Genomic DNA, 27070 nt, shown 5'->3' on the forward strand with positions numbered 1-27070 from the left:
CATCTGCTAATAAGGATTATATGGAGTGTAACTGAGCTATAAATTGTTGAAAGGTGCACTGCTGTGTAGTGTGTGAGCAGAATAGCAGAACACGCCTGACACTGCCTCCCTTCAAAATGTGTTTGCTCCATAAAGCAGAGACAGATCATTTAAGTAAGAGATGATTTTTGACCTTTCTTCTTCTGATTGATGATGTAGTTTTATGTAAATTAAGATAATGGCTAACCTATAGCTGACTTTTAGCCAGCTCAACGAGTGTCTCAATCGACTCATGAAAATAGCGTTCTCTAAGCCAGTGGTTATTACTCTACAAAGAGGCGAGGCTGGTGAAAAATGGCCCTCACTATCATAATTAAGTCTCTGAACACTGGCACAGCACTAAACAAATGTGCTAATACTTGCTACACTAATTAAAACTGAGACCCTGCTGCACTAATGCACTTATAAAAATCCTGCTCTAGACATAATACCAGTGTGTGATTGCACTTATTTCATACTGTTATTTCATCCGTCCTTTATTCTGTGCCACAAACTGCTCATGAGCCGGTACCTTAAAATAACCCAACTTCACATAACCTATTTTCTCAGCCTTTTTGTCAGTCCTGATCTTTCCTGATCACTAAATCCCTTTTAGCATGGCTAAAGTAACTAAGGTATGTTGACAGTATGAGGCTGAACCGCACAAATCAGATTTTTAATGTATGAAAGAAAATAAAAATGTGCAGCCTTTTTCAATCCGTAGCTGTTGTGTGCAGAGAAGTTTCTAATGTGCTTCACAAGGGGGCACTGTTGCCATTCACTTCATAAGCCAAGGTGTTCTGACACATTATTTTACATTCTTTCTTCTTTTAAGATGATATCATACATGAAATAAAATTATGTTGTTTCTTATAAGCAGGAGAGCCATATTAGCAACAGCTTCCTCATTCTCTCTCTGGTTAAAATTAGCTGAGTGATCTAGGGGCAGTCCCTCCATTGTGCTTGCAGCACACTGGGTCCCTGTTAATTTCCTATCTCTGTGGCAAGGCAGTCATTATCTGAGGATGGGCATCTACAATGCATAATTATCCAGGGAAAAGGATTTCAAACTGTGGAGAAAATACTGCTTTCAGCACAGGGGCCTGAATAGACAAAACACTGGCTTGCAGTTAGTCACTGCCATTACGTCTTTCTATTTGCCTTTTTTTCACATGCCCAGTTGTTATTTGGACCAACCATTAACAAAACAATTTTAAAATCACTCCCTTCTGGCTATTTCCCCCGTATAATTCTATATTTATTGCTGTTTTAAATCTCATTTCCAAATGAGCTTGCTGGCTGGAGAGACTCGATAATAGGGTGTGTAATTTGAGTGGACACCAGGCAGAACAGGAGAGTGGACACAAACACAAACACTTGGACACCAGAGAGCACAGGTGCATACACACAAACACACAAATACACCCACCTAAACAAAGAAAATAAAAGTTGAAACTGTGCTGGAGTGCGGCATGTTTCACTCACTGTTCAGTCGATATCAGTAATTACTTTCTTTTGTTTCAAAGGCAGCTTTCTTGGGGTAGGTGGGTTATTCTAAATCGTCTCTTCCTTCGTGAAACAGCCGGTTAAATCTAACATCAAACACTGTCTGAGAGAGTTCATATTATCAGCACAGACACACTCACTTTCATGCACTGACTTATGACTTTGATGAATACGAGGGCCACTCTACCCTGATAAGAATCCTCTTTTACTGTCAATCATTTAATCACAAGTCGAAACTTAAATTTCTCAACATAATGTCATGTCAATGTTATCTCTGCCTCTAACACAGAGATCAATACTGCGGTCAATATCTCTCCATTGTAATGGTTAAAAACTAAAGCTAGCTGCCAAAAGTTTAAACAGCCCCTGAATGAGAAGCAGTTTGACCCCACAGTGCTGAGAGTTCAGTTCCCTCCCCAGCCCTGTGAACTGGAGTGCTCTTTTATTTCTCTGCAGACTTCCTATCTTCTTATATAAATCCTGCAGAGATTGAATTGATGCCCAGCTGTTCTGTGCAGAAAACTCAAATAAACTCAATCATATCAAACCAAAAAGAACATTATTAATGACTTGGAGCAGCTTCACTCACACAGACACAAACACACATGCACACACAGACACCGCCTGTACTCTATTCCCTCTTCCCTGTTGCAGTTGTGATTGACCCTAGCGGGCAAGTGAGGAAGAAGCCAGATTTGGAAAAATACATTACACCCTAATAAGGTTATCGTCTCTAAGCGGATAAAGGTTAAATAAAATAACAGAAATTCTCTCTGGATCAGGAATAAGCGGATGACAACACTGTGCTCTGATTTGTTTCTGGTGTGCTGGTTTAGCTCGATATAATAGACCATACAGTCTGCAGGACAAGGTGATTTGCAGATAAGTGGGTCTGCATGGGGCCTGGTTCATAGCCACTAATGTCAGCAGTTGGTCTCTTTTTGGCTTAAACACGTTAGACCTGAGTGCTGCAGGGGGGGAGGGGAGATGTAGACCTGCTAGAGACTGTCTTTCAAGTCTATCTATAATATCCAGAATTATATGGTTGTTATTTTAACTTGTGTATTTGGGAAAGTAAAAAAATGAGAGAAGACAGCGAGAATAAATATCATGATACATGTTAAGCTCTGACACACCCAACCTGTCACTGTCACTTGAATAGTTCCGGATTTCCCCCATCTCTGCCTCCCCACTGTTTCAATCCCTTTCCCAAAAATGTTTCATTATTCCTGTTCCAGAGGATTGGATGTCCCAGCTGGCTGAAGATTACAGTAAAGATACTCATGGGAGAGACAATTTCATCCAAACGTTTGGAGATCTGATTATGCATCATATAGTTTGCATCAAAACATTTACAGTCTCATTGCAAGAGTTCTGATATTCAAAAAGCCAAAGCTGTAGTCTACATTCTCTTTGCTTCTTGCTTGTCTTCTTTAATTTATTCACCCACATTTCTAAAGGCTATTTAGTCACTTAAATGAATCATTTAGATCAGAAGGCCAACAAGAAGTATGAAAGTTGTTGAATGCCATGGCCTTGTACCAAAGGTCTGCAGTGTATTAGCTCTGTTGAAAATGTTTGCATGTTAAACAGAAGAAGTCGTAATGCTGCCGGCTAAATCTGCCTTTAAAATCTGAGAAGAAATACAAGCACAAAAGCACTTCTGCTGATAGGAACCACTTTTGCTATGAGAACAAATCATCAGCCTTGTGTTAGTCCATTATTGTCTTATTGTCTCTCCCCCCCCCCCCCCCATTAGCAGTAAGCATCAACAAGCAGCCAACATCTTCTCTTCCAGTGTACTTGACCCCCTCAATTAATCTCCCTCCTCCCTCTTTCCATGTAATGTTTACCGTCCTCCTCTCTCTCCAGCTCTGCATCTCTTAATCATTTCTTTCCATCTTATGGAGTCTCCAGTGATATCTTTGTTAAAGATGTAGCAGCCATTATGTCTGTGATCGAGATCGTGATACGTTTATAATAAAGGCATGTACATTTCATGGATAAGAATCCCATTGATTGACCTCTTTACGCATCAAACCTCCAAACTAGGAAGGACTTGTTCAATATTTCAGGAAATGCTCCTACTCATTGTCTTGCTGAAAGCTATTACATGATCAATAGTAATCTCAAACCTTATCTTTAATTGTGAGATTTCATCTCGTAGCTTAGTACAAGGACTGAGTCACATAATCTAAGCTCTTCACAAGCTCACTTACAAGCTCAAACATCATAAAACGTTTTTGGATACATATAAAATAAAGTATAAAAAACAAGATTTTCACTGTACACGCGGTTACGACCCAGATTGCTCCATTGTTGAGAGCATAGATTCCATAAATATTGGATGGATTGGATCTACCATGACATCAACCATTGGTCTGTTTGGCTGCTGACTAAAAGCTTGAGTTGAGCAATTTGGCCATCGCCATCTCTGACTTTGGAGAGACGGGTGACCATAATTAGGAAAGGGTCTGTGCTGGCGAGGAAAAAGGGGGTGTTGACTAATGCCAAGCTATCAAAGCTATGCAGTCTGTGCTAGTGGCTAATTCATTAGTTGGCTGATCAGAATGTTGACCATTATGCTTCCTATAGCATGAGACTCTGTCTCTGGAAGTCTCTGACTGGAGTTCTTAATTCTTTTGGAAAAATAGCGAAGAGGCTGAAAACATGTTTTTCTGTATAGTTGAGCTTTTGAATTTTGAGCCTGATCAGCCTCAAGTGGCCTCAGCCGTTTTGGGCGCTTTGCACTGGCTTCATTTTGCAGCCACTGAGGTTGCTGTTCAAGAACAGGAACTTCTCATCAGCTCATGAGTTAAATTCAAACAGCATATTGCCAGAAATAAGCATTTTAATGCTAAATTGTCTTACTCATAAGAAGGTGCTGAGGAAAGTAATTCATTATGTTGGGAAGTTTGCCTATTTTCCCCCTGGGTTAAGGTTACATTATGATAAAATTGATACCATTCATAAAGTCGGGTAGATATTAAGCCAAAGCTAGCAGGTAGTTTAGATGGCTTGGCCCAAAGACTCGGATCAGACAGACAACTGGCCTGGCTCTCTCTACAGGTAACAACATTTTCCTGCACAGAAATAAATAACTATTTTACAAAGCTAAGGTAACTAATTATATAATCAAAGGACAAGCATAGTTATATCAATCTTGTGTTCTCACTTTCTGACTGAAAGAAATATGGCGTATTTTCCTAAAATGTGTGTACAATTTATTTAAGATGTCCTAGTTAATGAGCAGGAAAAAAATCTATTCCAGTGAATTCTTGCAGATTACAATTATATATTCGATTTTTGCTGTCAGGTGTGACAGCAAAAGTGCCGCACTACAAAGTGCCGCACTTGGTATTCCTCTGTGCTGCATCAGTATTCATCTGGAAACTGCTGTAGTGGAAAACTGAAATAAAAGAAAAAAGTTTCAGCCAGGTTTCTGATTTCTCCCTTTTTTGTCTTGGTCTCTGCTCCTCTTTTCATATCTATCTCCCCTTTGCTCTTTTCTCTCCAATACTTCACTGCGCACACACATCATCGTCACACACACATCCACACTGTGTATACAGGCCTCCCCCTTCTCAACGCTATCTGAAAGGCATCACCCCTCCCCTCCTTTCATTTTTCTTCTGTTTCCCAACTCTCTCGTTATTTCTCACTGTCCACAGCTCTTCCTCCCTGTACTCCCTCACCTTTCCACTCGTTTTTCTCTTTCAGTATCTCAGCCCAGCCCAATGTGTGGTTGTAAGAGGAGGTGTGTTGACCTGACATCAGGTTTGTTCAGCACGTCGATCCACAGCTGCTGGAGGCCGTGTGGGGTCCTCTGGGGTCGGGGTTGTTGGTTGTGGAGTGCGATTCTCCAGCTGATACACTCGTTCAGAATACAAACCTGCAGCTCACCTCCAAAAGGAGGGAGAAGTTAGGGACAGAGGTGACGGGGGGGGTTCAACACCACCTCTTCTTCTCTCCATTCATCCCTCCCACCTTTATGTCTTGTCTCCCTCTTCTCCCCCCTCCTCCTTCTCCTCTGCTATCCCCTCTCTCTCTCTCTCTCTCTCTCTCTCAATCCTTCTCTATGCCTCAATGCATACATAAAGCAAACACAGACTCAGGGTAGTACAACGGCCCTGGGCAAAGACCTAAAAATACAAGCTTCAACACACCCTTACCAGATGTTACACACACACATACACACACACGCACATGCCCACGCATGATCGCACACACACACACACACACACGCACACGCACGCACGCACACACGCACGCACACACACACACACACACACACACACACACACACACACACACACACACACACACACACACACACACACACACACACACACACACACACACAATATACCATATCTCACTGAGATTCCCTGAGCTGCTCTTTACCTTTGCACTGAGCTTTCTATGATGTCCACCTTTACTCAGACTTTTGCTGCAGTTCTTGATCCGAGCTTAACGCTATTGCTTTTCTAGCTGGACTACAAATCAGACTTTAATGTTGATGCTGTTCCCTATTCTTATGTAAGTTCATTTGGACAATACTTAAAACATTCCATTGCTAATTGCAATTTCTTATTAATTAGCTTGTGATACCAACAAATCTAGTTTTCATTATTATAATGCATTCTTATCAACTCGAAACTCTTTGATTGCTGACATGCCTTCTCAGTACGTAATAAGTGATGCCCAATAAGGGCCCCTTTATTCCAAAAAGAGGTCCAAACTTGTAAGTTTTCCACTGCTTCTGATTATGCAGCACATTTAAACAAGTACAATTCATTAATATTATTTGCAGTTGGTTTTGATATGACTCCAGGTCACCAGGAAATAATAAATAAGACCACCATCGCCATCGTTGCAACAGATTTGCTGGAGCAGCGAAATACTCTGTTTTACAGTAATTGATAGAGCACTTGTGCATAGTATTTCATATGCCGAGTAATTTTCTAATTGGTGAAGGGGTAGCAGGTTGTTGTGCAGCCCCGCAGCACCCAGAGTGAGGGGAAATACTGCTCATCAGAGAGAAAGGAAAGTGGGGGAAAAAATCTGATGAATTTTGAATCTCCTTGATATATACAGCCAGAACTGAGCATCTGAATTTTCCATGGAAAATCTTTTTTCTGGATACTTTTCGATAGAGACATACTTCCTGTACTGCTCGCTGGGCCTCTTTTTTTTGCTTTATAATGGTGATGTTTTACTGAGGTTGGCCTTCAAAATCCTTCCCAAGTGGTTTGGTTTCATATAGCACTCCTACTGGAATATATACGGTTCATGTAAATACGAATACAAGTCTGGTAAGACACACGTTTCAGGTTATATGCAGTGTCTGCATGTCCATAGAGAATGCACAAAGAAGTTCCTTTGTTGGCCCCTTCAACACAGACGTATGTATTCAATCGATTTGCATAATGGATCTTCACACCGTACAGAGACTTTTAGGAATTCAGTCTTATGTTTAAGATTGTGGAAGTAGGTGGATTGGAAATTGAATTTGTGGAAATTCAATATCATGAAAAAAAATCCCAAAAGCTTAATGTGAAAGAAAGAAAAGTTCCAAAAAGGGTTCAATCAAGCAATTCCATCTTCCTTCCTCATTTAGAAGATCACTGTAATCATGTAATCAAAACCCCAACAAACAGATTGCAAACATCAAACAAAACGGCACAATTTTTGATGTGAAGCTGTTGTTTTGTTTTATTTGCAGTAGGTGTCTTGATGGGTCATCTGCCTTGAATTCAAATCTTCTAGTCGTGAGAAAAAAACAGGGCTTATTTTTTTTTAAAGAGCGCCTGTAATCCGAAAATCCACCCCTACCATTTTAAATCACCACAGGCAGCAGGAATAATGAATCTTTTGCTATGTGTGTACGTCATAAACATGTAAACGCGCTGGGCCGGGAGGTGCAAGAGTAATGAGAGGCAGTCTAAACAGTCTGTCATCATCTGTGCCTTTAGAGTGGCTCCTCTACCCGGGACCCTGCAAAGTATATTGGTAGCATTATAGCATAGCGGTCCTCAATTTATCAATAAAAGAACCAATGTGTCACTCCGGCAAACACACAGCCGGCATTTGCATCCCAGATAACGAGACCTGTCATGTGAATTTTATACTCTGTCTCCTCGCTCTGTTTGTGCCGTCCCTCTTTTCTTCCTCTCTCTTGCCTTCCATTTTTCTTCCCTTTGGAAATTTGGATGAAAGCTTCTCCTGTGGCCACTGCGCTTCTTCGTGGACCTCAGTCCACTGTAATATTAAGATTCCATCCTACCACAATGAAGATAAATTATTCATCATTTTGCTTTGCATTATATCATCTCTTTTACTCTTTTCAAATCTATTCTCCATTTTATTCTATTCCTGCTCTGAATGCCACTTGTGCAACTCTCCCCACCAACCATCCATTGTTGCAGGCTGCCTGCAGCAACTGCTGAATCCAACTCTGCCTCTAGTTTCCACTCCTTTTTTTTTTCTATTCTTGAGGAGCCTCTGTCCATTATGTTTGCTTTCTGCCTTCTCCTTTTGCAAGAATAATACATTTTCTGAAAGCGTAAACTAAATTTAACTCCTGTTTGAATTGTTGACATTCTTCTGAGAATGAAAAACAGTATTAGAATACAGAAAAAACAGCGCTGTTGACGGACCAATTCACAGAGGTAAACAATAGCTACAGTAGTGAGCATGCTATCTAATCCCTGTGTGCAAGACCCCATACAATTCTGTGTGTTGTGTATTTACAATTTATATGTGCCTGCTGCCGTACAACAAAGGACAGACTACAGCTGTGAGAGAGACAAAGATCCCATCGCCAAATCCAATAAGAGTAGTAGAATTTCATTACAGATGTTCAGCCTGGGTATGACGGCTCCATCAATAACAACCCCACATGTGAGAGGCAGAGGGATGAGCATGACGCAGTCAAAGTCGCACAGCCATGGCAGAATCCATATCGGATTGTTTCACAGTTCCACAAGCTTGATTCCCCCCTTTCCCTCCTTACTGCTTTTTCTCTGACACCTCTTTCTTCTTGCTCGTGTCTCTCTTTTATTCCCTCTGTCCCCCTCTCTTGCTTTCACCTTCACTTTTTTTTTGTCTTGACAATAGCAATGTCCAGTCTTTCTTCAATGGAGCAAGGAATTACATCTCAAGTGGTCTGGTTCAATACTGCCGTCCACTTCTCTTGCCAGACAACGAAGATGTTTGCTTAAAAAGATATATGGCTCTTGTTTTGATTTCCAATTACAGCCTCCCTCTCTGTCTGTGTCTCTCTCTTCCTCCCTAAAACAATTTTCACTTGTCAAAAGGGATGTCATAAGTAACACCATTTCCTTGGCAATAACAGTCAGTAAAACAATTAAATTGAAAGAAAAGCATCATTACAACGGATAAAGTAAGTTTTTCTTCTTCCTTTCAGATTGATACATAAAAGGAGACACCACCCAAATTGGCTCTTTTCCAATCACATAGATTTTTGCCAGTCTTTGCTTCAAAAAGAAGAATTTTATTACAGGCTGACATTCACTGGCAAACAAATTAGTCGTTTTTATTTTTATTTTGTAAGCATACTATAACACCGGCTTCATCTGGAGATGCTTGAGCTCAAGTGCTCCAAGGTCTCATGAAGGTCAAACTAACTTCACTGGACCCTGAATAGACCGTGAGGACAGCAGTGTCTGGCTGAGCTGTCATCCCTTTAGAAAGTTCTTCTTTCGTAAGTCAGATAAAGTAATAGAAATGTCTGTAGACCTCTTACAATTTTTCAAACCATTTAACTTTTTTTTTAAAGCCTCAGACATTTTCTTTTTTGTCAGACAAAAAATATCCAAAGGATTCTAGCCTTTTCTTTCTAAAACGGTCGGTTGGCAATAAAGCATTTTCTGTGGAGAAAGTCGCACTCCTTTAGAACTTCTCACACGTATGTAAGGGATGCATTTATTATCGTCACTTTCATTATCGTAAATTACCTTAATTTGTTAGACTGAATGAATGTTTCTCTGTCATGGCACGGACTGATGTTAAGAGAAACCCGTTGACTTATTTGTCAAAGTTGTCTCATTATACAACAAGAAACGTTATATCATGTGATGCCATACAATGTGACAATGGACTGTATAAATAATGAAAGTTGCCAGTGTGATGGGGTTCGATCCCCAGCTCCTGCAGCAACATGTCCGATGTGTCCTTGGGCAAGACACTTAACCCTGAATTACTCTCGCTGCTTCGTCGGCGGCGTATGCATCTGTATGGGATTAGTCACTTCTGATGGTCACTTTACATAGCAACATCTGCCATCAGTGTGTGAATGGGAAGGTGTGACATGTGGTGGTCACACTCCCAGACCATCTCTCAGTGTGATCTGGCCCTGTGGAATGTCAAGGAATATGTAAAATATATTAATTAAATCCAAAGGAGAATCTTCTTTCTTTTAGCTTTTCTTAGCTTTACTAACAGGAAGCCCATAGAAGGTATTTTTGTTTGGCTTTCGGAGCCTGAAGTGGAGACTCTAGGAACTGAATTTTCTGCACTTCCACATTGGCTATATTTTCAACACCTGAGGTTGCTAAGATGCCATGTGAGATGCTACAAATACAAAAATTACAAGATATCATGTAATATCATATTTTATGATACATCATATAATCAAAACATAACAATGAATGTTATAGGGTAAACTGTGGTACAATATACAACATAATAAACAATATGATTTACAATATAATATAATAATGATGATGATAATGATATTGAAGATGAAGATGAAGCTGAAGATGATGATGATGATGATGATGATGATGATGATGATGATGATGATGATGATGATGATGATGATGTTTAGCATTGTGTTGATGATATCTTTAATAAAAATAATAAATCTAAACCTGTGCTTTGCCTCTGTGGACATGCTTGGCAGCACCTGTGTGTCCGATCGGACCAAAACTCGATCGGGTAAAACCTGATATGATACACAGAACAATCAAATATGATAAGAAACAAAACAACTAAGACACAGCACAATACGATCTGATGATATACAATATATCCACCAGAGGAACAGAAAATGCCAAATGTGCCTTTTTCTTCCAATCTTGCCAGAAGTCCACTGTAGAGGCAGAAATATTTGTGCACAGCCATCATTTGAGTCGCATGAATGCAAGGATTGAAGTTCACCTTTTTCAATTACCCCTCTCTGCCATGTGGAACTGCCAACACTTGGGCACTGCTATGGCTAAACTTTGTTTTGTTCAATGTGGATCTGCAAAAGTATGCTTCAATCGAAGCACATGCTAGGAGGTCCAAAACACAACCAAATTTTTAAAGGTATGTAGAATTGCATGACAATATTTACCTTCAAATATCTAAATTAATAAAATTTTAATAAAAATGGAATAAGCCTATATTATATATAATGTTTTGTTGAGTACTTACATTACCTCAAATATTTGCATCATTTATCAAAGCGAGAGAAAGCAGTGACAACTCCCATGATTCCCCGCTAGCCTCAACGCCATATTTTGTTATTATTTTGATTGAGAGCCCCCTGGCGGTGGATTTTATATAATGTGTGTTTAATACTGTAGGCCAGATTTTGTCATTAAAAAAAACAGCAATATCGGATGAGGCATGATTCAGACTCTGTGGATTTGCTCTTTTTAATGTTCCATGTCAGTGTTATTCCTTTAAGGTCACATATTATCCTCCTTTCAACAAATTTATATAAGTCTCGGACATCAACAAAACATGTCTTCTTGCCAAAAATCCACTCTGATCCTGTATTTGTGCATGGCTGATAAACCCCTCTATTTCAGCCCTGCTCAGAGGCTGTGTCTAACCACTCCACTCTGGAAGGGGATGTGGCTCGGGCTTCCTTGCTCAAGTGTTTAGAGAGGGCAGACTCAGAAGGCAGAACAAACAAACTAACTGTTGGAGTGTCATCCCCTCAGGGTAAGTGTTACTGCCCTATGTGATGTCATAAAGGGAAAATCTCCAAACGGCCTGTTTGAGCATACATTTTTTGAAAAGTGGAGTGAGCAAAAGACGGAGAGGATGGCCATTTCTCATAATCGGGGTTTGTTGACAGGATAGGAACACATATTAAACACATGTTAGTGTGTGTTTTACAAAATTGTAGGCGTCATTAATATTCCTCTCATCAATTTAAGCACTTTTTTAATGCAAACAAAAAAGAAAAAACACTAGAGTCATTAATCAGGCATGTAACTGTAATGTTTCAGACTACAAAAGCTTCTTTCCCCTGGATTGTTCTGCTTCCGTCTTTGTCTTCTCTGATTTATCAAAATTTCTCCTAAACAACAATCTCCTACGCAATGCAACAAAATGCAGAGAAAGCTGTGCTCCCTGCTATATCATCTGCCTCTCTCCCACCACTTTTAAGTCAATATTATCTGATTGCAAACCGATCAACCAGGAGGATTTCCAACAATAAAACACATTAACACCTTAAGTCAAACAAATGAAAACACAAAGAAAACAATCTGGCTTACTGCACTCAAGGATGTGTACTACACGCACCAATATGAGTAATACATTTCTTTGAATGTATTTGTCTGCTGCTCTTGCTTCTCTCATCTTTTTTCCTCTGTGATTTATCTTCACAGTGTATTACAGTGCTGAGGAAACATGCTGTGGCTGGGATTTTTCTGCCCCAGCATTGACAGAACTATCATTCTCAGCTCATATCGCTGAGGTTTTGAGAGCCATTAGTGGATGCCATACATATTTATCAAGAATCATCACATCCAGGCTGCGTATCTAACTTGATAAACAGGAGTTTATATCAAACATCCAGCTCTGTCAAGCGTGAAAGTGATATATTTTCAAACACATCTGTAACTATTACAAGACGCTTTACTTGGGGATCTTCTTGGGCTGTCAGCAGCAGCTTGCTATGCTTTTATTTTGCATGAAGCCACTTTAACAACTCATTACAAGGGTTTACATCACTTCCTTGTGGTAATCTTATAACAAAGACCATGATACGCACTGTGAACCTGGCAGTAGCAGATGTATCTCAGACAAAACTCATTGGCACCTAACTTCATACAGGGTAAAGAGTTGATATTGCATCAGCTTCAAACTGCTGCGGGAAAGAGAAGAAGAGAGCCCCCTGCACAAAAACAGGTGGGTGAGCACAGAAAGGAATGATGGGACGGCAACAGGCGCTGTCTGTGATTGGAGAATTCCTAGCCCCAGTAAACCTTTCTTCTCTCTCTGCCATGTGCAGAGTGTTGATAAGAGACATCATCCCACTGACTCATTAATCAACTGTGAAATGTACAGCTACCTGCCGCTTTCTTATTCCCTGTACCCCAAAAAACTGCTTTTCCTCTCCTACCCGTCTGTGCAGAGAGGAAAACAAACTGGACTCCACTAGGATTCCTTTTGAAAATAAAAATGCTCTCGTAGCAAATTTTCTGTTTCAAGATTTTTTTTTACTCCTTTCTAATCAAATCCACATGCACACAGCCTTGTGTACACAGGCATTCAATCACAGAAAGAGACAAGCTTTGGAAACAAAGTCAGTTAAAAAAAAACAAACATTGGAAGGTGAGGACACAGGCGCGAAAAAAAGTGACACAGACTACCCATAAGTTGCCTTAAGTTGAGCATCTGAACACTTTGTTTAACACCCAAGTCACAACACTAATGCCTTTTGGTCTCTGTGGCTTGAATTATGATCAGGCACACAGATCACTGTGTCATTTTGACTTTGCATCAAACATCTAAACCCAGCTGTCACTGTTCACTTTCCTGCTATATTCTGCTTCTTCACAAGCTGTGCCATATTTCTGCACCAATAATGTCAACCATAAAATCCCTAAAACATTTCCGATTTGTGTTGTGTTTGTTTATAGATCTCCCGCACGAACGTTTACTTCAGCTCCAGTCGTATGGTAAGAACTGCTGAGCTTTTCTTCCAAAAACTCAGAGGATCTACACCAGGGAGGGTAAACTGAAGGAAGGAGGAGGGTTGAATTTTGATGAGTTTATTTGCATTTCCTACTTGTCAAAACCCTTAATTTATCTGCCAGTTTTGATCGCCTTTATGGGAAGCTGACTATATAATCACTCAGTGTGCATCATCAATTTTTCTGTATAGTAAGCAACAAACTGACCAAATCAAATCTTGACTAATAGGTAGGGTGGTATAGAATGCATTGTTCTGTTGACAGTTGCACAAACAGGAACCCCAGAGAGCCATAAGCTGTACATTTTCTCATTAAGCAGATTGTAAAATAAACTCAACAGGGCAGAAGTTCACTTTATTGTTGCATTTATGGAACTGAATAGGCTGCTAACAGGTAAACGTCTGGATTTATGGCACGCTGCAGAGTCACGAAGAACTCTCTTTTCTTCCAGACAAAGAGTGAACACCAAAAAACATGAAACAACTTTCTAAGTTGTCAAAAGGGTTGAACATGAAGTGCCAGCTTTTGACTTCTCTGAGTACATAACCCAGAAACATCACCAATTTCTTGTTATCATCCAGGCACAAATGCTGCAGTCAGTTTGCATTTTACCTTCTCCCAGTAATAATCCTGCTGCAGACTCTACTGAGCTCTAAATTATTCAGGCACCATGTAAAATACATAAAGGTGTTCGTAACTGCAGGTAAAAGAGAGCCCGGGTGTTAAAGTGGACCAACATATTGCAATGTAAGCTTAAATACAGTGTTTTTTTTTATTTTATTACATATGAAAATAAAAGCATATATGTAATAGGGGTCTTATGCTTCAAAAGGGTAACCAAGTCTGTGTTGGAGACTCAGGCTCTGGTTTGTGTCTGAGATGGGTCTGCACTCTATTATTGCTCTATTGCATTATGGACCGCTGAGCCTGTTCTTGCCTTAGAATTGGCAGCTCTGCTTCATCTCTGATTTATTTTTGCCCCTGAAATTGTTTAATGTTGATGTGAGTTGCTGTTTAAATCTCAAACACAGAGTCTGACTTTTACTGTTCATGTTAAAGACATGACGTTAGATAGTTTTATTGATAGATGGAAGTTTGTCAAAACCATTTCCTTTATTTCCATACTGAGCCAACTTAATCTGTAAACTATGTATTCTTTACTTTCAGATGAATTAAGAGCGCCTTGTAAAGTTTGTTGCAGTGATATTCAAAAGGATTGCAGAAATGCCAGGAAACACATCTGATCATAAAAGAGAGATGCAAGGGATGTTTGTGAGTGTGTGTGTGTGTGTGTGTGTGTGTGTGTGTGTGTGTGTGTGTGTGTGTGTGTGTGTGTTCAAGACAGCAAGCACACATTACTGATATATACGGAATCCTTTTATCTTTTAAAATACTTTGGTGTTTTGAAATGATGACTGATGTTACAAATGTATGATAATTTGTTCGGAGACTGTTGGGATTTTCCCCAAACGACAACTGTTGGTACTATTTACCTCATAAAGTCACTATATCTTTCAACCTACAAAATGATAACAAAACTGAGTCAAAACATCAAATCCTGTGTCACTGTTCGACCTCGGGGCTCACATCAAATGTTATACATAATGCAAGTTTTAAAGATTGTTTATCCTCAGAGGCCCAGAGCTGTAAACTCACCAGTTTAGAAACTCCTGTAATTTCTACCAGACCTGACCACCATCCACAGTTAACAAGAACAAGCTGAGCAGAGATTAATTTGACATCTGCTGCTGTGACAGGCTGTAAATCTTTTCCATTTCAACTGTAACATAAGGCTGTTTGGTTCAGTAGCAAGCAGTTATGTAGCACAACACTTTTATTTCATCTTCTGCCTGAAGACATAAACATTTAGGTGGAAACACTATTTCACTGTTAGGGAGAAAAAAATCTGTGTGCATAACCATACCAAATTACATCTTTCATTTTCAAACATGCCTCCTCTTTTTTAGATGATATATGTTTGAGACGAAAACCAATTAATTTGGGGAAAGTATTGTTTATGTTTTATAGATTTAGTAATATAATGTCCAGGTTTCCATTCTGCTCTTGCTTTCCGGTATAATATAGTGCAGAATAAATATGCAACATATTTGAAGTGTGTATGTATAAAAGTGGAAATCAGTCTTAGATTGATAAAATAGAGAACGTTTCCTGCTGGAAGCTTTCCTCTTTTGTCTTTGAATGTTTCAACCTATTCGCCTGTGTGAAATGATTCACAGCCAGAGGGAAAGGTTTTTTAAAAGATAAGTCAAAAATTTGAATCTTAAACTCTCATATTTGCTCTATTTGTTTTCTGTTGCTGTCTATGAAGAGAATTCTTCAAGCATTACAAAAACATAGATGACAAAATCTACAGTCCATATTTCTGTGCAGAAATATGTTTGGTAACCTTCAACATTTCCCTTTATAAGATGAAACTCCCTCTTTGTGTTTTTATGTTTTGATTTCTTTTACTAGCTCAGGTGCAGAGGAGGGAAGAGTTACATGAAGAGGGAATAAGTCTTAAAGATAACTAAGTGGACTAACTCGTACTCTTTAGGTTCCTGTTTATTTTGGAATTGACAAAGGAAATGTTTCCCCCTCATTTCTTACAAAGAGAAAACAAGATGGTAAGTGTGGACAAGAGGAAGGATTAGGGCAAATATATTCATCAATATTCATATTAGGCTTTAGATTTTTAAAAGTCCAACATCAAATCTGAGTTGTAGATGGATTATTAATACCACTCTCAAAAGTTATGCCTGCACTCTGCCCCTCCTGAAATCACAATGTTTAATGTTTATATTATATTTTAGATACTAGATGTTCATTAGTGAGATTTTCAGGTGCTTGGAGGTTATTTTAAGTTACTTTTAGATGGAGACATTCCAAGCTGTTCTCCTCTTTTTCCAGTCTTTATCCCAAGCCAGCTTCATAAGACGCTGGAAATAGCATGAAGTATATTTTCCAGTAACCATTTAATAAATATACTTAGGCCTACTTAAAGGTAGCTTTTTTGCAAACATTGGACAAAATCTGACTTCTTACAGGACAAGTTAGTCCAATTAACTAACTAATATTTGTCCAATATAGTTTCTGGAAAATAGAAATCGTAATATTAATATGTGAATGAAGAACATTTGTGCACTCTTAAAATTTTGGTCCTTTGAAATATTCAATGAAAAGAGGAACAGTAGTGCTTAAAGTCTGGGTCACAACAAGCCCTCTGTAAAAGCCTTGCAGTTAATTACACTATGCATCATAACCAGTGCTCTCCAAGGGGACACAAGCAACTCCCGCTCTCACAATTAAAGATTCTCCTTACTAGCTACTTTTTATCCTGCATGTAAACACAGACTCACTAACATTGTAATAACTGACCAGAAACAGTATGATTGACACACACACACACACACACACACATACACACACACACACACACACACACACACACACACACACACACACACACACAGAAAGGTTATGGCTTTCCAAGCAGTTTGAGCTTGTTTAATCTCATCCCTGTATACATTCTTTGTGATCAAACCTTTATAGACAAATAATATAAACGCAGATAATGAAGGCCTTCCATTAGTACCAGTACAGAGCCATCTTAGTGTACAGTAAAGTCCATTAAAGGTACTGATGATATCTTTTGGTTTAAATGAAAGAAAACAGAGTTATATACAGTACATACAGACAGAAATATACACATGTGCAGGTGGACGTTGATCCACAGATGTCAACAACAACATCTCAAATGACCAAAGAACCATGAACTTGTAATTTCTTTAGTTCTTTTCTCCACCTGCTAACAGGAGCTTACTATAGTACCCAAATGAAATAGCTGTACGGTAGATTGATTATGGTCACGGATACTATACCAACACTTAGAACACTGAGTAGGCTTTACAGTTTAGAGTTTACACTTGGGTTGAACAGAAAGAACGTAATCATCACCCCCCCCCCCCCCCCCATCTCGGACCCCTACATTTGCGGTAAATTCATCCAAGAGAAGATTGAGTCGAGAAAATATTCAAGACAAAAAAAAGTGTGAGTGATAGCAGAAATATGTCTCTTTTCACTTTCTCTCTACCACATTTACCTTTCCCTCAGTCCTGTTCTCTCTGCAACAATTTCAATCCTGTCAACGCTGTCGTCATTTAATTACGTTGTTCATTCTCTCTCTCCCTCCGTCGGTGAGAAAAGTGCTGAAGTCCCTGACATGAACAGCTTCAGTCCTCCATATTTTTGGTTCTCAATCAGAGGTGAAGTTGTGGTCCAAAATGTGGTCCTCATGGCCTCTCAAAGCAAGGGTTCTTTTTCAAAGCTGTGATTCATCACAGTTGTGGTCCGCCCTAACTTAAACAAAATGAACAACAAATTCACATTTCACAAGTATTTTTCAACCTTTTTTCCTTTTCCTTTGTTTTATTTTTTTCTCTCTTTTGCAAATGCCTTTAATGTCAACTGCCCAGAGAGTCAGTCTTCTTAATTTCTGTCTCAGACATAACACCTTCTGCTTTTGGGATCGGCTTGTGGGTGGATGACCTCTTTTTTTCTTCTCCTGGCGCTTCTATAAGGCATGCTGGGCCAGGACCAGAGCCAAAGTCAGGCCGAGAAGCAGAGCCCAAACGTTGGCACACAGACAAGCGGAGTGATCCTCTGGCAGGCCCCGGGTCTCGCCCAGGCCACCGTCTCTCGGTTCAGGATACTGGACAGAGAGAGGGACACACAGTGGGAGAGAGAGAGAGAGAGAGATGTGTAAAGGTTAGACATGACTCATTCACTCGTGCTGCTTTCTTCTGCTGGCATTTGATGAGGGAGGGAGATGAGGCAAGACAGGATCAGAGCTTGAGGAGAACAAGAGAAATCAGGAGTCAAAAAGTCAGAGTAAGAGTGAAAAAAATTGCATGTATCCATGGCAGAGACACTTTGGCACTAACATTAAGTGTTTGATCCACCAAATGTTTTGATATGTGAAGTATAATTCAAGCCCCTGCTGCTCTGTATGCTCTCTGCTTCTTAAACAAGTTGGCAACAAAGGAAAGCTTCTTGTGATGACTTTTTCTTTTTTCTGCAACCCTTTAAGGTTGTGCCAGCAAGTCTCTAAACAGTTTTTAAAGCTATCATTACAGACTTTATTTACAAGAAAAACATGCTACCAAGCCAAATGCACACTACAGAAGCCAGCAGCAGCTGTGGTTTTCTCTCAATATTTCATAAGGCATAAATTAAAGCAAGTGAAGGAGAACAAAACACTCCCAAGACCTCTTGTAGGAAGTTTGACTGTGCTTTTAAACACATTACAATGTGTATGCTTATGAAGAACAGAAAGAATCATATGTACAGTATGTATGATATTCAACAGTAAATACACACAGTTTTCCTTAATGTTCCCAATACGGCATACATCAGTGGGAACACATCAGTCCAGATATTAAACTCTTTGGCCTCCAGACTTCCTCTGTCATATCCAAACCACAATGGCCTTATTATATGCTTTCTCATAAAATTGTTAGCATTTTGAATACTTTTTCAATTTCCTCTGATTCTTGTAACACAAAGCAGAACCATTTGCCTCCAAGTTAAAGTAGTCTCGCTCAATTTGCAGAGGCACCATTTTCAGTCCTGCACAGCAATACATAAGAACATCATAAGAAACATGAAACACTCTCTCCTCCTCCTCTCCCACCTCCCCCTCCACCATCCCCTCAACTCATCTTTACCAATCTAACCTTTGCAGAGATTGCACTTTGGTCCATTTCCCTGTACACAGAAAAAAAAAACACCTACTAAGATGTTATCTACCAGCACCACATCTTCCAACAGAACAAGTAAACACATAACCGAGAAAGATAAAAATATATAATGAAACAAGAAAATGATGTAAATTACAGCATCAGGAGAGGAATATTTTTTTCTTGGAAAGGGAGGGACACAAGAGCGTGGTAGAGAAAGGAAGGAACCAAATGGCTGCAGTTATATCAGTACCTTGATGTGAGCATTTATGCTCTAAATGGTACAAGGAAATGGTTAAATGACAGATGCCAAAAAAATGGGGGGGAAAGCAATGGGTAGCTTGACAATGCACCAAACACACCCGCAACTAAAAGCCAATTAATTAGCAAGGGCAGTGATGTGTGGTAGCAGCCTGTTGACATGAGTCCAGATCTCTGGTTGCAGCCAATATCCACACATACAGACTTGTGAGAAGGTACACATACTCTCTCTCACACACACACACACACACACACACACACACACACACACACACACACACACACACACACACACACTCAAACAGACATAGAGACATGGGACAGACACACACTCACATGTAGCCTGACGGAACACAGAGCATGTCAAATATTTTCACTATCAATCAGGTTATTGTCAAATTTACAGTGCAGTAGGATGACTTTCCCAAGGCTATAGTTATTGATTAACCCTGAGTTACGTAGTTTCTGTCCATAATCAATTGCATCCAATTGAGCTGAAAATCAACACACAACAGTGTTACATGGGAACACAGGCAACACTAGTTTCCCAATGATTATGCTGATTGAGGAAAGAGGTCTCACACAGTGTTTGTTTTATATAACAATGGAAATGAAACTCGATATGCTATAAAATAAACTGTTGAACTTTAAGAATTCGCTGCACAAGAACCTTTTGAGTGAGGTAATTAAAAAGGAAACCAGGATTACTATTGTCAGACCCAAAAAATCCATCTTCTCTGTGGGATCTACAGCAACACTGGGAAAGTAGCACACAACACTGTGAGCCTAAAACAAACCAATACATCAAACTACAAGTATATTTGGTAAAGCTTGACTGCAGCTGTCTGAGTAGTGAATAGATGCAACTTAAAGTTTTACACTGAGGCTTATTCATTAGAAGTTAAGAATGAATATTTTTTTAACATTGTATTCATATTATCAATTTTTAAACCTTTGTTTAACCAGAGGTTCATTGAAATTGAAATATGTTTAATGGGGGAGACTAGAACTGCACACTATTAACAGTTTAGAATATCAATAAATACACAGAAAATTGAAGTGATTCCTCAATTAACCATTGGAATAATCCTTATAATACTTAGTTCTGAAAATACTTGATTAATGAATTTATCGATTGCTGCAGCCCTACTTTGGAATTTAAATTTTCTATATCAATTCCTATAGAACATTTTTATTATAGGAAAATTCTCCATGTAAAAAGAGCCTGACTTCTGATGGCCACCAGTCTGATTACAGGGCTCAGAGGACTAAGCTTCAGCCCACATGTTTACACACTGAGTATGGAATAAAACCCACAACCACTGGCAATGACATTTAGAATAATTAAGCATCTAAATGAGCTGAATATGTCTATACAGTACACAAAAGCTGTTTAACTGACGAGAGCTGGTTAAGACACAACTGTTCTTTAACTGTTCTTCATATCAGGTTATTATACTAAGGGGTCATGGTCACCCATCATCCTTCATAGACAATCTGTCAACATATGTGCATGCACGTGTTGGTGTGATTCTGCAGGGCCCAAACTGACCATCATGAGATTTACAGCTTGGCCAGTCAATCTGTTGCCAAGAGGACTCATACCAAAACAACACTCCCCCAATTTATCTGCCATGGAAGTTTGACAAGTTTTAATTGCCAGCCGTAGTTGTCTGAGAACGCAGGGCCACCCAAAATGTCCCTACCAGCTCCCTCTCTAATTATAAACTTCCTGCTTGAGTAATCACACGTCTTATTGTTTCCTAATTACCATTTTTACAATAAATTAAACACCACACTGCAGCGAGACAGGCGCAGAGCAGTGCATTAATACTGACGTCCACACACAGAAGCGATCCCATGATCCATTCCCTCGCTCTCTCGCACACCTTTCCAAAACATACACACTGTTATTGTTATCAGTGCTTCTTGTCCATTAATTCTCCTTGTTGCCACATTTTTTAAGGTTTTAATTTGCTGTCATCACAACAATGAGGGGTTCTGCATAAAAGGACAATGCTGCATGTTTCGGCTGCAGTGTGGCCATTAAATGGCCGTGAAAGCCCCTGGAATTACTCAAAAGTAGACATCTTAATGGAAGCCATTCATTCAGCATGCAAATTTGCATTCATAAACACTGCATGCTACTTGGATTTTGTATATACCTGTCACAGAAAAATGACAGAAATACTAACATCGACAGAGGCAGTATTGGTGGGCAGAAGGTTTTAACAAAGTACAATTTAATACAGCAAAGCTTGGTAACTAGGTCTCCTTCAGAGGTGAAAAACATCATTAGTCGTACACCAGAAGGCTGCAGTGCACATCTAAAATACATCTAAAGCACAACAATATTTCATAGTGAAAAGTAATCAAACTCAACAGCTAGATGAAAAAAAGAATAGAAAAAAAACCCACTCGTTCTGGCCCAAAGTGCAGTGAAATATTTCAGACATGTTCAAAAGAGGCAGAGAGATGGGGAGTGTTTAACTGCTTTTAGTCATTTTCACATTTCATTGGAGGAGAAAATAAACATTCCTATTTTTAAAATACAAAAAACACGTGCATTTTTGCAGCATAGCAGAGTTGTATGTTTTACTGTTTCAGACAGTGAACTCGGTTGGAGCCTAGTTGAATGCAGTCTTCAGAGTAGACTGCATTCAGCAGAGAACAGGCCCTGGGCCAGTATTTTAGAACCTCTAATCCAGATTAAAACCCCCACCTCCCATTTCTTTCACTACTTCATTGTAGGGGAGAGGAATATAATATTTCAACCAAATGTCATCATCTTGGGTGTAGCATAAACTGTCTTATCATAAAGCGTCTGTTCTGATGTGCCAATTGCTTTAACAAGCATAAAGATTGAATATGATGTGACTGTGAATGGTGCAACGTGTTTGGCTTCGTTATATCGCCTCTGTACAAAATCCTCCTTTCACTGAAGCATAGTGGGGAAGTGGTTTTGTGCGCTCTTCTTGTAATAGGTTCATTTTAAATAATGTATGCAAAGAAGTTGCCGGAACCTGCTGAACATTTATGGATATATTTGGGCTGAATCAACATGAAAAAGCCTTTCTGCATACATGTAACACAATGGTGTGACCTATGATATAATAAACTCCAGGATTAATACCTATGATTCATTAAACCAACCTGATTAACAAGCAGACTGCAAATAATGAGTCTGCATTTCATTTTGCACACAAGGTAACAAAGGTAATGAAACAATCAATGCAAACTCATTACCTTTGGGATGGTGACAAAGGGAGGTTCTGAGGTGCCTGCTGACCAATCCGACTCAGTCTTCGTCGCCACTGAGGACCCCAGGACAGACACATTTTTGTTCTGCATGTTGTCTATCCCATAACCGAAGGCCTGGATGGCATTTCCTGCAGGGACAGAAATATAAAGCCATTTGTTTTTTACTGCGATCCCAGCAAGACGCCAGCTCTAAGTCAACTTCTTGGTCCCCTGCCCAATCTTTGGCAACCGAGGGAGAAAGGGAGGGCGGAGGGAAGGAAGGAAGAAGTAAAAGGAGCACAGAGAGCCAGTCTCTTTGCTTCGTCAGTAAGCTTGAGAGTTGTTCGTCAAATTAATCAAAGACAGCAATCGGAGGTTTGACTTTCACAGGGTGGATTTTACAAAAATCACCAAAACTGCCGTATGTTTAATACAACATCTCTGACTTACTTTTAAATGCCTGACATGTTTTTTTGTGTCCAGTAATTATCTTCCAATAAGGAATCCAGCTGAGACAAAATGAACACATTTATCAAACACAAACAACTTGGGTTCATGTCCTCAGCTCATTATAAAAACTATTTTGAGATGCAACAGATGCTCTCCAGTTGCACAGAGCTGACCAAATAGTGGCATAATGTCTTCACTCGAGTTGATGAACGCCAAGTTGTTTTCCGGCAGTTCCACACTCAAGAAATGGAATCTTTCAAAAGAAGCAAATCAATCAGCTCTAACAGAAGACAGTCTGTGCATGCATGCGAATGCTTGTGTAGCCGCCTGCACATTCCCAGTAAACGTGTGTAATGTCTGTGTCTGAGTGCATGCACGAGTCTGCAAAAATGTGATAAATCCTTGTTCAGTCAGCTTTCCAGCCAGATATGGTAAAATCGGGGCTGAGTACCTTTTCACCACTCATCCATTTAAAACACTGGGCTTGTTTCTCTTTGTTCAGCCAGAGAGAAGGCAAGGCATGTAATTGCTTGGCAACCACCTCCATTATAAGGTCACAATGCAGGGATGACTTTGAATAGATTTGTGTGACTGATCAAATTCAAAACATTCTCAAAGAAAAGATAAATAGCATCCCCCCCCCCCCCCCCCCAACCACACAAAAGATAAATTGGACACATGTGGTGCACACATGCATAATTGTACGGACACACATACATGGTCTTTAGCCCTTCTGATGCATGGCCCCATAGATTTGTCTGTCACATCCTCAGTCGACCTAAACAGTGCTGCACACACCCACGCAAAGTACACATACTGTACAGCAGGCACACATACACCTGCACACTTTACACGTACAAAAGCAGCCTTCATGTTCCTCATGCTCTTAAACACCGGTAATTTGGGCTGCTGCTGGAAAAATAAAAGCACAGAGAGGAAAAGAGCTCTCCAGTGAAGCCTAACAACTCTAATGTTAGCAGTGAAGAGCTACTGAAGTACTGCTGAGACATGTAATGTTACGCATCTGTTTGTCGGGGTCGGCTATCGCTAGCTCTGCCCCAGCAGATGCTGTAAGATCGGGGAATAGTCATAAATCAAAGCAGTTGGCTTGAAGGCCTCCACGCTGGATGTTTTACTGCGCCCAAATGTTCCACTGAGTGATTAAGCTCATTGCCAATAGCAATTCAATTTTTTAATGACTCTGGATACGTTTTCCTATAACCCCTAGTCATAGCTTACCTGCAGGGACAGATGGAGTAGAGATACAGGAGGAGAGAACAAGAGGAGCAGAGGGAGAAAAGGGATCAGGGTTTTGAAAAGATTCTTCTCTTCGTTCTTGTTAGTAGAGTTTGGGTAATAGATGTTTGACTAGTTTTCAGTTGAAAATAAACAGTTGTGGTTTGTCAATAAATGAAAAAAAAAACATTTACTTTGCGGAAACAAAAACAATAAAAAGAGAACGATAAGGGTGAGATTGGGGGATTTATGGGGGTCATATGGGAGCTGTAAGATAATTTGTTGAAAAATATATGTTTGCATTGTTCTGTGTGGTGGGTGTGTATTTGTGTATATCCTTTGCTTTAGTGTGAGGAAGTTTATCGCTTGTTCCCTTTGACTGCAGAGTGGAGATGCTGCATTTTGCGTTATTTTTCAAGACGCCTCCTCAGCTCCCAGCTTCATCCCTCATCCTGCACACTCAGCTAAAATGGTACCCCAGCAATCTATTGAAATGGTCTGAAAGCATTACGCACACAATGGAACATGTTAAAGGCAATGGTGTCTTGTAGCACTGATGACACTGCTCGCTCTGCCACAGCAAGGAAGGCTCTCGCTGTATTTTACTCTTCAGTGGAAAAAATCCAGAGGATGTTTGAGGTAACCACTCTGTCATGCTGCACCTTGTGTGTTATGCATGAGATGTGTAGATGATGTGTATTATGGCTTCTCTTATTATTTCATTTGGGTTAGATCTGTTCCTTCATGACATTTTTCTCCCACAAGGGATAAGCCCTTTAACTTTTTCAGATTGAATGTGGAAATGACATGCAAATGGTTTCTTTTGTATTAAAGTCTGGGCAGATCTCGCCCAAAGGAGGGATGAGAAGTGATAAGAAATGACTAGTTTCTGAGAAACTAAGACAATTTAATTCAGACTAAATCAGCAGGCAAAAGAGTGTACATGGATAAGTTGTATCAAACTATGTAGCAGCCAAGTTTTCATTTGGACATTATGAATGTTTATGCATGTATTCATTTGTTATACATCCATCCATTATTCTATATTTTCACCTTATTCTTCTGGCCTTATTTCTGAAGTCCATTCCCCGAAAAAAAATCTTTCAGCCTTGTTGACCACTATCATCCTCTTCTCAACAACAACACATACATAGTCATCTCACTGGGGAGCTCTAGGACATTGGAAAACAGAAACTGACACGAAATCATTAAAGTTGCATTCAGTCGAAGTTCATGGCTCACTCTGCTCTTACATGGCAGTAGTAAGAGTAACTACCACATCACACGCCTGAGCCCTTATTAATATTACATGACTGTTGGAGCCCTATCTGTTACGGAAGCATGCAGAGTGTCCTTGCGTGTCAGGATTGCTCACTTAGGCAAGTGTTGTCGGTGAAGAGGTGCAGGAAGTTCAAACACTCCTCCTCTTGGTTTCCACTGCCCTTACAGGTGCACCACGGGGAGATGGTCCAGTTAGAGAAGCTGCTGTCCACGTAGTTAGGAGTCATTTCTGTTCCTGTGAGGGCATACACGAACACAGGCACAAGCATAAGCATAAGCATACACACATCAGGACAAACAGTTATGGGTCACTAATGGACAATAATGGACCACATTTATAGAATAGTATATCAAACGGACAACAAGATGTTAGTCATGGGAATGGGTTTGCACTATTTGAGTTTATGGCAAGGTGAAGCGTTCTGTAATGCTTTATTTTAGATGTAAAGAGGCCATTATGTTATGAATATTTTGCAAAGTAGGTGCTTTATGAAGTGTGTGTGCTGTGTGAATATAGCACTGCTCTACAAAAACATTTTACTTTTCAAATGTCTCTGTGTGGCAATGCTTTCAGCTGGAGTCAGAGGCGTTAGATGCACTTTGTGCAGCATTTTCCAGAGAAATCCCGGAAGCACTGTGGCATATTATCACTTCATACTGCTCGATTTATGACACACAGTGAGGAAGCAGTGACTGATACTGAAATATGGACACTTCAGTAACCACTATACTCGGAAAAAAAAGGTTATTTTGTGAAAATTTGCATTTCAGTTGACATTCTGTGAAGCTCTTGGATTTAAAAATATTCCACTGCTAGTTCAAACAACTTGTTTAAACAACATTTACTATGAGCAAACAGATGGCCATCAGGTGTTTTAATTAAGTAAGCGACCCTGCTCACAACTCCCTAATTACTTCTAGTAGTGAACTGATGTCCAGTGTGCTCAGGGAGATTTGAGGCCAGGAGAGAAAAAGTCTCACTCCTCTGCCAGCTCCAACTGATAAATTGTACGGTAGAGTAGGCTGACGTTACACTGTCTATAACTATCAGTCTTTATCTCACCATGAAGCTGGAAAATGAGAACATTTTTGTGGAATTTGGAGCTAAATGCAGACCTTTTTCTCTCAACTACACCAGCCCTGTGCTGTACTGACCTATGAGCCTTGCGTAGGAGGCCAGGCAGGCCTGGTGATTGTCTTGGTTGGGACAGGTGCTCACTGTGTGTGGAGTCATCCAGCAGTTAACCATGTAGTCAGCCAGCCTCGACCTGCACAGCAAACATGAAGCACAGTACAAAAAGAGGGAGAGAGTTAGTCACAGGCATATGCCAGATGACCGTATATACACATTCACAAATTCAAAGCACATGGCCTAATTTTTGACACCATTGCTCCCCT

At 39.9% G+C, this 27070-nt stretch overlaps 1 protein-coding gene across 2 annotated transcripts in view; it reads right to left on the bottom strand.

The window, feature by feature from the left end:
• Nucleotides 1-16944: 16944 nt before the first annotated feature.
• The window catches only part of LOC109996681 (GDNF family receptor alpha-2), a 44510-nt gene continuing 34384 nt past the window's right edge, over nt 16945-27070 (bottom strand). For both annotated transcript variants that reach the window (XM_020650932.3, XM_065965537.1), the window contains exons 5-8: nt 26828-26940; nt 25767-25907; nt 22712-22854; nt 16945-18177 (exon numbers count right to left, since the gene is read on the bottom strand). In XM_020650932.3, coding sequence (XP_020506588.1) covers nt 18040-18177; nt 22712-22854; nt 25767-25907; nt 26828-26940 — 535 coding nt within the window. In that variant the 3' untranslated portion in view covers nt 16945-18039. The remainder of the gene's footprint in view (nt 18178-22711; nt 22855-25766; nt 25908-26827; nt 26941-27070) is intronic.

The sequence above is a fragment of the Labrus bergylta genome, chromosome 2 (assembly GCF_963930695.1).
Source record: "Labrus bergylta chromosome 2, fLabBer1.1, whole genome shotgun sequence".
Taxonomy (NCBI): Eukaryota; Metazoa; Chordata; class Actinopteri; order Labriformes; family Labridae; genus Labrus; species Labrus bergylta.